This window comes from Camelus bactrianus, chromosome 2 (genome assembly GCF_048773025.1).
Source record: "Camelus bactrianus isolate YW-2024 breed Bactrian camel chromosome 2, ASM4877302v1, whole genome shotgun sequence".
NCBI lineage: Eukaryota > Metazoa > Chordata > Mammalia > Artiodactyla > Camelidae > Camelus > Camelus bactrianus.
The window spans coordinates 101,444,850-101,457,295 of NC_133540.1; the positions used below are offsets into that span (position 1 = coordinate 101,444,850).

General features: G+C 38.0%; 1 protein-coding gene across 10 annotated transcripts in view; it reads left to right on the plus strand.

Annotated features, from left to right (window-relative positions):
• FRYL (FRY like transcription coactivator) overlaps nt 1-12,446 on the plus strand; it is a 226,669-nt gene that overhangs the window by 208,496 nt on the left and 5,727 nt on the right. For all 10 annotated transcript variants that reach the window (XM_074348242.1, XM_074348245.1, XM_074348234.1 and 7 more), the window contains 5 exons: nt 90-340; nt 2,580-2,787; nt 4,493-4,642; nt 5,336-5,434; nt 10,702-10,770. In XM_074348242.1, the coding sequence (XP_074204343.1) occupies nt 90-340; nt 2,580-2,787; nt 4,493-4,642; nt 5,336-5,434; nt 10,702-10,770 (777 nt within the window). The remainder of the gene's footprint in view (nt 1-89; nt 341-2,579; nt 2,788-4,492; nt 4,643-5,335; nt 5,435-10,701; nt 10,771-12,446) is intronic.

Below are 12,446 nucleotides of genomic sequence, written 5' to 3' on the forward strand. Positions count from 1 at the left end.
TATATTGGTGACAATGGTCATTTATTCTGTGCTGATGAAATTCTTTTATAGTGTTGTTAAAGTCCGTAAAAACTATGATTGTTTTACAGGATACAAGTTCAGTATTAAAGGAGGAACAGGTCCTTACAGCCTTTGAAGATGAAGGGCCGTACATTATTCAGGAGCGGCAGGACTCTCTTGTGTGTCAGGGGCTTCTCGATTTAGAGGAATCTGACGTGCCAGAGCCCCCGGCTCCCGAGAGCTACCCCGGGTCAGTCTGCGATGAAGACGTCACCTTAGCTCTGAAGGAGCTGGATGAACGATGTGAAGAGGAGGAGGCAGACTTCTCTGGGCTGTCCAGGTGAGACTCCGGCCCCTCCCAGCTATGGCCCTCTGGGCCAGCATGCTGACTTCATTTCTGTCTATGTTTGAAAGGTAAAATGAGTTAATGCAATAGGTTTATTTTCTCTTATTGACAATCACTTAAAGAAAAACAAGTAGGCCATTCTCAGAGCAAAGCGAGTGGCCTTCTACATTTAGAAGTACACCGGGCACCTGTTTTGGCAGAATGCCGAATGGCCGAGTGTTAAAGTCAATACTGGGCCATAGCCTGAGCCAGGCATCAAATCCTGGAATGAACGACTGTGATACCAGAACAAGTCTGAAATATATTCCAAAAATTATTTTGTAGTTTTATTATCAATGGTCAGATTTTTAAAGTTTGACTTACATAATGGGCAGAACTCATCGTTTATTGACCCTGTGAGATGTTAGAATATTGCTTTTAAACATTTACGTACCCTGTATTCAAAATTTATTGCCACAAGGTATGAAGAATTCTTAAATAGGACTTTTTTTTTCACTCATGGGCTGATGAAATTGAATAATCAGTTACCACACATAGTTCTTAAAGGAAATTTTTGTGGACATTTTGGTAACTTATATACCAAACAACTCTTTAATGGTTGTAATTATGATATAATCTATATCTACTATTTTGCTTTTTTATGTTAATTTTATAAATATTTGTGGCTCAAAATAGTGTTCTTTATAAAGGCATCTAATTTAATGCCCTCTCCATCAGTGTATCTATTTCCCTATTCAACAATATGAAGCTGCCTTGATAATAATTTTCATATAAAAATTAATATTTAGTAATGCAGTATATCAGCGTTGTGCTCCTACAGTAAAAGATTTTCATTTATACTTCAAGTGATAACAGAATTGTAACATACACAGCACATGAGATTTTTCACTCTATGTAGAATGCTCACCTATATTTGAAAGTGTACATTCAGATGTTAACAACAAATCTTGGTGACACACCTGGTTCATGTTACTGACTTGGAGATGACCGTAGCCTCTGCGGTCACTCACTCATTGATCATACACAAGTTCAGGTTTGCGAGAAATGCTGCAGGGGTAGATAACTCTGCTGTCTGGCTGTCTTAAAGGCTGCCGCCAAAGACTGGACTTTGGCCAGTTGCTGAAGTTGAAATAGACTAGAACATCCCTACTAAATAAAGGGGTGTATCTACTCAAGCTTAAAGGATACATTTTGTTCAAGTCAATCACCACAGTGACATTTTAAAAATTAACCTTTCTGAAGTAGAATTTCAGTTTTCACTTCAAATGTCTGCTTCGTTTTGATCTTTTCCCCCAATCTTCTCCGATCTCTCTTCCATATGAATTGCTCCATAATTTCTGTAAAACCATGTGGAGCTGCCCTTTACTGTGAAACATACAGTTTTAAGACCTTGAGTTACACATTTCTTTAAGGAGTCTGACTCCAAACACTTCATCTTTAAGTCCCCAAATCACACATTTCTTTATAGCATGTCCAACCCAAATTATTTCCATCTTTTTTCACTGTCTCATTTTTATATGGATTATCTGACTGTTGAGATTATAAATTCCTCAAAGAAAATGGCCAGATCTTATGTTTCTTTGAGTCAAATCTGTTACTGCCATACTGCGAGGCACATAGTGTGTGTCATGGCTTTATAACACTGGGCTTGGACCCATGGTCCTGGCTTCAGATTCTGGCTCTGTCATTTCCTACTCAGTAGCAGAGGCACATCATTGAACTTTTTGTTTCCTCATTGATAAAAAATCAGGCTAATAATAGTACTTAACTGTCACTGAGTTGCTGTGAAGACTGAATGAAGACAATCCATACAGAGCACCTACTACATAGCCCTTGACACAGAAGTACATAAGAAACACTTTTAAAGTATTCTCATTGTCAATGTGGGCCTGTTCAAATAAAAAGCCTCCAAAATTGACCATTTAAAATGAAAGCATTCTAATCTGTACTATTCACAGAAGTTACTGAAATTATTTCCATTACCCTGGCATATTGTAGGACTTGGGTTGTTTTAAGGCGGTCGTGTGAAATGAGAGTCCTAATTCCAAAGATGATAAACAGATCAAGGATAAATAAGAAAATCTGCTTATCTGTGCTTTCTCACAAAGTGCATTTTCTAAATCAGTGTGTATATGTGAGTAAAAATAATCTGTGTTAGAGGGCTTACACTGTTGTAAGTAATCAAGTGTACTCTTCTAAGGTCGTATTATGATGGCTGTATTTGTGTTGACAGTCAAGATGAAGAGGAGCCAGATGGCTTTCCGGACGCACAGACATCCCCTCTGCCGTCGCCGTTCCTCTCTGCCATCATCGCTGCGTTCCAGCCAGTAGCGTATGACGACGAGGAAGAGGCCTGGCGCTGCCACGTCAACCAGATGCTGTCTGACTCTGACGGGTCCTGTGCCGTGTTTACTTTTCACGTTTTTTCCAGGCTGTTTCAGGTCAGTGAGGTTTCCGGGTTCTGAATTCGTATTACAGTTACCTGATAAAGTTAGGGGTTTTGTCTAAAATCAGTACCTCAGATTTTAATATGCCCATTGATTTCTTTTAAACAAATTTTTTTTCCAAAGATAGTGAAATTTATTTACTTATTTATTTAACAGACTGGAAGGGTTTTTGTAAATATTTTTTTGAATTGTGATTTGTTTGTTTATTTAGGGTTTTTGAGGGGGGGGTAATTAGGTTTACTTCTTTATTTTTCGAAGGGGTACTGGGGGTTGAATCCAGGACCTTGTGCATGCTAAGCATGCACTCTGCCACTTGAGCTATACCCTCCCCTCTAAGATAGTGAAATTTAAATTTACACTTTGACACTGTAGTACCGCTGGCACGTTATACAATGACTAGTACAGATACCTCCCCTAAGGCAATTAGAATAAAACTTCAGAACAACTGATAAATTCTGGTGCAGGATGCTAGGCACCAGCAGGGATACCAATGAAATATAAAGCCTGGTTCCTGCCTTCAAGGAATGTACCATCAGTATCATAAGACAGTTTATCATAAAGTGTTAAATTCGTTGGCACTTTCATTACTATGTGGAGACCTTAACAATTTTAGCCAAGGTTGCTTCAACCCTAAATAACATGAGCTTACATTTATTGAGTACTGTCTACATGCCAGGCACTATGCTAAATGCTTCACATTAAGTAATTCTTACAACAGACCTATATGCTTTAGCATTCTGTAGCCAGGGAAACCAAGGCAGAGAGAAATGCCATCATTTAAGTATTATTTTCTGAACCACCTGCCAGCTTTCCTCCCTAAGCAAATTTTGTCCATCTTAGAAGACCAAGCTAAGTACATACACTCACCGCAGTTCTCCCAACTTCTCCAACCTCCAGTCTCTCCCTTCTGGAAGGTTAGTGCTTGTTAACTGGAGCATCTATTTACTTAAGTCTGTAGTTTTTGCATTGCTACTTGGTTTCCTATTCACAGTCTTTTCTTTCCAGAGATACAAATTTCTTGATGCCTGAGATTGTGGCTTATGGTTTTTTGTTTTTTTTAAATTAATCACAATGACATCTAACAGTGCTACACACATACATGTAGGTACACATTAAGTATGTGTATAGTGATAGTACTATTAATACGTAGTCTAATTCATTGAGTGCTCTCTATGGGTCAGGTACTGTCTGGTTGTTTAAGGTGAATGAATATTCTTTAGTTTTGAAAAGATATTACCTGTGATGCATTTTGACTTTAATTAAAGTCAGATGGCAGCTGATAGCCAAAGAGAGTAAACTGCTTTTACTGAAAGTTTCTTCCAGGTAGAACTTAGCTTTAGAAGAGCTAATTCTTCAGATATGTGGTGACCTTATTTCCAAGGACGTACAGCATGTATTCCTTGTGTCTTTTGTAATGAAAGAAATCTCAGGAATAGGGAGATGAATGGCATGTACCATTTAGTTTCTTTTTTCAGTAATACTATTTTGTAAACCTTTGATCATTTTTAGAAATGACCATGTTTGCTAAAGAAGTGCCTAAAAACAAGGATTTACAGATCAGTTTTTAGAATTCTATATATCACTAAAATAATAGTTTTAAAATAAAAGGTTGCTCTAATTATATATTATGCTTTTTCACTTAAAGATGAAAAATGGCTGCATATGTAATACTAACATTTTTCTTATGTTTTCTCCATAGTCAATTCAAAGAAAGTTTGGAGACATAACTAATGAGGCAGTCAGCTTTCTTGGTGAGAGTCTGCAGCGCATTGGTACCAAATTTAAAAGCTCACTGGAAGTGATGATGATGTGTTCAGAATGCCCAACAGTCTTTGTGGATGCTGAAACGGTAAGTTTTTATATGAGGGCTTATTATAAAAACTCAATTTGAATGGCATCATTCAGTAAATGATTTTTTTAAAGGTAATTCAGAATTTTAAAGTGTAAAGGTTCGTATTTTCAATTTGATTGTAACTATCTAGCAAAATACAATTCCAGTTTATTATATGTGGTGACTTGGGACTGTTTCTGATTCTGGCCTCTCGCTACCCTCTCCTGCCACAGAGTCCTAGCTGGGGAAGCTAAGAGTTGTGCTCCAGAGACATGTACTTTTCCCTGACTCCTGAATAAAGGCGGGTAGGAGAGGGCTAGACCTCCCCCCACAAAGAACCCAGAACTCCTTAGTCTTCCTCACTTGTTTCCAAGCATATTTGTAGATTATATATTAAGATATTTTAAAAATTAAGGTTTAAAAAGCCTCCAGGGTGTTACTTTTAAGGTATATACTGGTCTGACCTGTCATTTTTGGCTGATCCAGTTTTTGAAATCATTTGAAGGCATGCTTAGACTGGCAGACATCCCTGAAATCACACTGCATTCTTCTGTTTCAGTGAAAGGTCAGCCCTGAGTTGGGGGCAGCGTGCAGTAGGGGATGCTGGCTTAAGCTGGGCTGGAAACCAACTAACCCATGACCCCAAAGTTTTCAGTCTCATGATTGTGATCAGAAATGATGACCTGGATCCCTTTGTTTCTAATTTGACAGCTGATGTCATGTGACTTGCTGGAAACACTCAAGTTCAGTGTTTTGGAGTTGCAAGAACACCTGGATACATACAACGCCAAAAGAGAAGCAGCTGAGCAGGTCAGTCCCTTCTTACCATGTAAAACAAGGAATTTGCTTGTGGCACTAGAAGTGTTAACTCGGCAGAAGAGCTGAGATGGAGAACAGGACCTGTTAGCACTTGCCTCAGAGTTACACTGAGAGTGGTGGGACCTCGGAGCTCTCTGTCCAGTAAATTCCTATCTTTAGCTTTTAGAAATTGGCCCTCTAAGAGCCTAGGAGCCCAACGGAAAACTAGCTCTATAAAAAGCATCTGTGTGGAGACTATGTCAACATTGTCAACATTGCAAGCAGAGATATAAAAGCAGTATTTCTCTGAGAAGTACTTAATGATGTCCTGGTCCAGAAAATCTGCAACCTATGACGAAGCTGTGATCGTTTTCCTGTGATGTGTACGTGTACGTGTGCAAGTGCTAAGACGTCTCCAAAGGGAGAAACAAGCATGTAGTCGATTACAGATGTTACCTGCAAAGAAATGTTTAACTCCAGTCTGGCACTGCAAAGCACAGTAGTTCTGTTCCCTGAGAGTAAATCCACTATGTTTTCAATTGACAGGGGCAGAAAAACTTAAAGAAAAAAAAAATACTTCTCCTTTTCACACAAACTGCATACAGTACAGGCATTTTTCCCCTAGACTAGGAGGTGGTCTTTTACTAATAAGTATTAAATATCTATCACATGTGAAGGCCTATGAAAAATGAAGTGTAAAAAAACCTGGTTCTTATTCTCTAAATATTCTAGATGGGAATATAAAGCACAAATACTGTGCATGAGGAATTAGTAACAAAATTAGAGTCACTTCAATTACAGCAATAATTAAAATTATTTGCGATGAAAGGCACTTCTCGAAATCATACAGACCTAACAGAGAATGGACACAGACCAAACGCTATGATTTCCAGGGAGAGGTCACTTTTGGCTAATAGGAAAACTTCATGGACTAGAGATACAACCTTAGTCCTTGAAAGATGGTCATTTTAGATTGGGAGATTATCTCTGAGACAGAATATTATATGAGAAAACACTTGTTAAGGCTTTCTCCCCTTATAAGAGGAAATCTTGTATCTGGACTGAAAGAGGAAGGACAGATTGGAGAAGAGGAAAGAGTTTTCAGCTGGTCATCTTACAAATACTATTGCTGTGCACCTTCTTATACATGTGTTTTGTGTATGTCTGTTCACAGACCTCTTGAGCATCCATCCAGGAGGGGAATTCCTGGGTCAGAGCGTATACATATGTTCAACTTTGGTAGATTCTGCCAAGCAGTTTCCTAAAAGAGGTTGTATCAGTTTACAGTCCCATCAGAAGTGTGCACAGGAGTTACCATTGCTTAGTACCATTGCCACCGCTTGATATGGCCAGCTTTTAACATTTTGGTCCTTCTGGTGGGTGTGAGGTGGTTTTTCAGTGATGCTATTTTACATTCCTCTCGTGACTGAGCACCTTTTCATAGAGATATCTTTGTTTAGCTATTTTGTGAACTGTAGCTTAAGTACTTTACCCGTTTTTGTAAATGAGTTATTTGTGGTTTTCTTACTGATTTGTAGTTCTTCATTCTAAACATAAGCCTTTTGTTGGGTATATGTATTACAAATTTTTCCCTTCTCTGCAGCTAGCACTTTCACTATGTTAATGGCATTTTTTGATGAATGGAAGTTTTTAATTTAATTAGGTCCAAGTTATCAGTCTTTTCTATCATGGTTAGTACCTTTTGTGTCTTCAGAAATCTTTGCCTATCCTAGAAGCTGTGGTGGACTGCTCCGTTAATAACCCTCATGAATCACGCTCCTCTGTGTCCACATCTCTATGCAATATGACTTCGCTGTTCCTCCCAGCAAGAGATGGAGTCTGTTTTCCCACCTCTTAAGTCTAGGATGGCCTTGTGACTTGTTCTGACCAGTCAAATTCAGAAGTGATACTGTGCAACTTCTGAGACTAGCACTTAAGAGGCCCTTTGCAGCTTCTACTTTTGCCATCATGCCTGTCAGAGTGTAAACTGGGACACACTCTGGAAAACTAGTCTGCTGGAGGATGAGAGGCCATATGGAGGAGAATGGAGGCATCCAGCTGACCACTAGCCCACCGGGAAACACATAAGGCCAGCTTTCAGCCTGGGAACTTCCCCAGTTAAGCCATCAGATGACTGCAGACTCATGAGAGAGCCTAGGCAAGTCCAGAAGAATCTACCAGCCAACACATAGATTTGTCTTGTTTTAGGAAGCCATTACCTTTTAGGGTGGCTGGTTATACAGCAATAGATACCACTTACAAGAGGAGAACGTCAGTTACCTACAAATAAGTCTAGCCAAAGATGTGCTAAACCTCCACACAGAAAATTTCAAATCTTACTAAGAGAAATTAAAGGCCACCTAAATAAATGGAGGGCCATACCGTGTTCGTAAGTCAGAAGACTCAACAATGTAAAGAGTCATTTTCCCCCAAAATGATCTGAAGATTTACTGCAATCTCATTCAGAATTTCAGGTGGTACACAAGTGGAAATTGACAGTCTGATTACAATCTTGAATACAGATCAGGAAACTATAGCCCTCAGGTCATATCTGGCCCCCTGCCTGTTTCTGTAAATAAAAAATTTTTGAAACTTTGCCATCCCGTTTGTTTACATTATTGGCTATGGCTATTTTTGTACTGCAACACAGAATTAAATAGTTGCAACACCTAAAATATTTACTGTCTGCCGTTGACAGAAAGTCTTCCAAATCTTGTCCAAGAAGAGCAACAACAAGGTCTGAACCTACAGCCAGTAAGACCTACTAAAAATCTCAAAAGAGTGTAGTGCTGGCATAAGAACAGACAAACAGACCAGTGGAACATAACAGACCCACACATATATAATCATAATTTACAGCAAAGGCAAGCTATTGCAATGCAATGGGAAGAGTATTCTTTTCAGTAAATTGTGCTGAATCAATTAAATATTCACATGGGAGAGAAAAATGAACTTGATCCTTCCTAAGCTACCATCTATTTCTTGTCCCATCTAATCTGTTACTTTTCCCCTCCTTTCTTAACTTCTTTTCTATCAGCCAAGTATTTTTCACTATTCAGTTTTTCCCCTCTTAATAGTTTTTTAGTTACACATTCTTTTATTATTCCTGAGTCTTCCAAGGATCACAAGTGAAAGCCTGGGGCTTTTATCAGGACCCCACTCTCTTGGCAGGACTTGAACAATTTTTGTCTCCCCAGCACCATAAGACCAGAAATCTCTGCTTACCTCTTCAGCTTCCCAGATGCTGCTACCTGTTTCTTAGCCTCTCCCCGTACACATGATAAAAACAGGAACAAGTGCCCCGAGGGAAGACTGCAGACAGGTAGCTCCCTTCTCTGCAGTCCCCGCTGCTCCAGGATCTTGGCCCTCAGTGTCTCACTGTCTGTGATCGCCCGTTTTCCCCACGCAGTGAAACTGCCGGCCACTAGCTTCTGTTCAGCTGGTTTGCCTGTGGACATGAAAGCACACCTCCTAGAGTAAATGCAGGGATCCACGTGGGCGCCCTTCCGTACTTCTAACTGCCTAAATCCTGGCGGATGGTATTCTGCTTCCATAGCTGTCCTTGGAGGACTGGCCTCAAACCAGCTACTCCATCACACCCAGAAGTTGAACTTCTCCAGTTAGAGTTTAACCTTTATTTGAGCCTTGAGTTAAAAAAAAAAAAAGAAAAAAAACCCATCATGACAGTAAGACTGATTACATGTGAACTGGAGCCTGTTCAATACACAGACTGTCTACTGTATCTTGTCTACACTGGCTGGGAAGGTGTGGACCTGTACTTTCCAGGCCAATGTGCAGCCACAAGACAGTAGGGTTGGGGGCTTGTCTTTTAACTGAATAAAAATCAGAAATAATTATGTTGACTAGTAACCCCCAAATGCCATATCACTAGGCATACAGTACAAAAAATTATATTTAGTAAGAATAAGCCACTAAATAAATCAATTAAATTTTTTTTCAAATTTATCAGTATACTTGGACAGACTGGGCCAATGTGTATAAACATTTTAAGATTTTGTGTAACTAAAGCTCAGTGTACAAATTCCATGATAGATGTCAGCTGAATTTTGCTGATATAAAGAAATCTGCTGGATAGCTTTTGACAATTGCTGCAGGCAGCTGTATCTCACTAGGAAAGCTTAACATGTTTTTCTTCCAAGATGCTGTCAAGCAAAGAGCCTAAGTGCCCTTGCAGGCTGAGGGACCGGGATGAAAGGGACATAAGGTCAAAGAGATTGTTTTGAAATAACTGAGACGTCTACTTGTCATTCTTTGCATGCAGAACGTTAAGCTACAATTGAGAATTTCAAATATCTAGTATTGAAATATTTTCAAAGAGTAAGCAATGTAGCTGGTAGTTTTTCTCAAAGTCTGAATGAAAAAATGTCCTAATGATTTATTATATATTTAGACATATGTTAATTGTATTACATTTCATCTATCACACAAAAAAAGAACTAAGGAAGTCACAATAACTGATAGTATTAATATCAAACTATCAAAATCTAGGAGCTTAATTTGAAGACCCCTAGCTTTTACTTCAGCTTGGAAATTCTGTGACTCCAGTGTTTTTTCCCCTTTAAACCACAATGCTATTATTTTCTTTTTATTTGACCAAGAAAAAGGTCCTTTAAATAAATATCTGTCTTTAGGACTAGCCCCTGGATAAGGAAAAACCATATTTGGCTTCTGTGTCCAATATTCTTTGGAGATAACATGTTTGTCATTCATTACTGCCCAAAAAGAAAAAAAGTAACCAAATAAGATTTAAAATGGATTTTAGTTTGTTTCATTAATTAAAACTGACACTAGTCTTCTGAGAATTACACTTCTGATAAGCAAACAGACCTGGCTGATTCTCTAAGTTGCCTTTATTAAATCGACAGAGGAAGCGCAATCTCATTTCCCCATCTTACATTAGACAAAGGTCAGGTATAGGCTGTGAAGATTTCCAATAAAATCTACAAAATGAAGAATATTCTTTACTGAAGTAGAGCACCTCAGGTCCCTGGAAGAGATGACAGCTGACTGTGTTTCTGTTAGTAAACTGTCACCAGTGTGTGCATGTAGTCACACTGACAGTCTCCCTGTTTTGTTTTTTGTGTATAAATGATTCGGCTCAAATGGGGATGAAAGTCTATGTCTACAGCCAGTCCTAGAAATTCAAGTTCACTTTTAATAAGTTTGTTGTTTTATATGTGCAGGCTGTTAATAGTACCAGTTTCACTGTGCATTGTACAATTGCTGTATTAAAATTTACTGTTAACTTGTTTCTTTAGTGGTTAGACAACTGTAAGAGGACATTCGGTGCCAAAGAAGACATGTATAGGATAAACACAGATGCACAAGTAAGTTTCTTAGTCTTTGTTTTGCTGTATTTCTGTATCAGGTAAAATAATGTGTGTGCTCAAATGACCTTATTTGATACTTCTAGAAATAAAGACTATTTGTAACACTTCATTTTTGTTATCAGAACAACCTTTGTAAAAGTTAGGTTTCATGAAATATTGGTTTAGTAATGAAAAATTCACTTTAATAAAAGTGAACAGCCAGCTTATGACTGAAGCTTAATAACATTCAATAGATAAGCTCGATGGCTATCTGGAGAGTCCAAGTTGGCTTTTAGTTGCATCTGCCTCTTTAAAAAATTTTTCATTCTGTATTAGTATTCTACAGATAAATTGTCTGGACAGGAAGGCAACCCTGAGAAATGTTACATACATTCATATTAGCCTTTCCAAAGGTGAAAATCTGATTGGATAAATTGTTTTTTGCTACTATGAAATTCAGTGAAAATAACAGTAATATATTTTCTTAGAGAAAAGTGCATGTATATGACACATACATTAAGTGAGGATAAATTAAGACGTACACATTATTCTAATAGAAGTGCAACTTCACGTGGGGAAGAGGCATTACTCAGTTAACCACCTCTGCATTTGACATCAGAATTCTAATCTTTTTCAACATCAGATTGTTAGATTTTTAGTCACTGTAAGAGTTATTGTGCTATTATAATAAGTTTGAAATTTTAAACAACTGAAATGTTTAGAAAATAATAACAATAAATGTTAACATTTGCCAGGCATCGTGCTGAGCATTTCACTTTATCTCTGTCCTTACAACTCTGTCTACTAGATGCTATAATTACCCTATTATGCAGATGAGGATAAATAATAAACAACCAATAAATATTTTAAAATAAATGAGGAGAGAATGTAAGTGCAAATTTAAACTGCGGCTCAGAGAAGCTAATTTATCTAAAATCAGTAGGTAAATAGAATTAAGATTCAAACCGAGGGGGGAAAAGTCAGAACTAGGAAGGCTAACTCCAAATCCTGCTCTGTTACAAAGAAATTATCAAATCATCTGTGTAAAGAAAGAAACAAGGCAAAATAAGGAATTAACCCCAGACTAGAATTAGATCCTTTGGTTCTAATTCTGTCTTTGCCACTATGGCTTAAGCCAGTGACATAAACTGCTCTTCTCATACGTAAATTAGGTGGTTAGACTAAGTGATTTCTTCTATCCCTTCTACCTTGAAGAAAATGAGTTCCATGTCTAGAAGTCTGGGTCAATTAACACAGCTTGAGGGTTTCTACTAAGTGAAAACTAAACACTCTGTACATTTAAGACTTCCATTTATATCTTAGCTCTCCTTTCATATTTAGCTCCTTGAGAGCGGGGGTCACTTTTTACACATTATGTACTATCTGTCCCTGTATACCAGTGTAGTCGTTTGCATTAGTAAGCAATAAATTTTTTTTCCCCTTAATGGAGGCATTGGGGACGGAACCCAGGACTTTGTGCAAGCACATGCTATAACTCCCCTGCCCCCGCAAAAATATTTTTAAAAATGAAAAAAAAAAATGAAAAGACTATATACAAATTAAAGTACACTTAAAAAGCAGTATTTTTAAATGTACACTGCTAGCATATTTAGCATGATTTCTGGTAACTCAGAGCTATGAAATTATGTTTGTTTTATTTCCTACAATTGTGACCATAAATTTTAACAGTAATT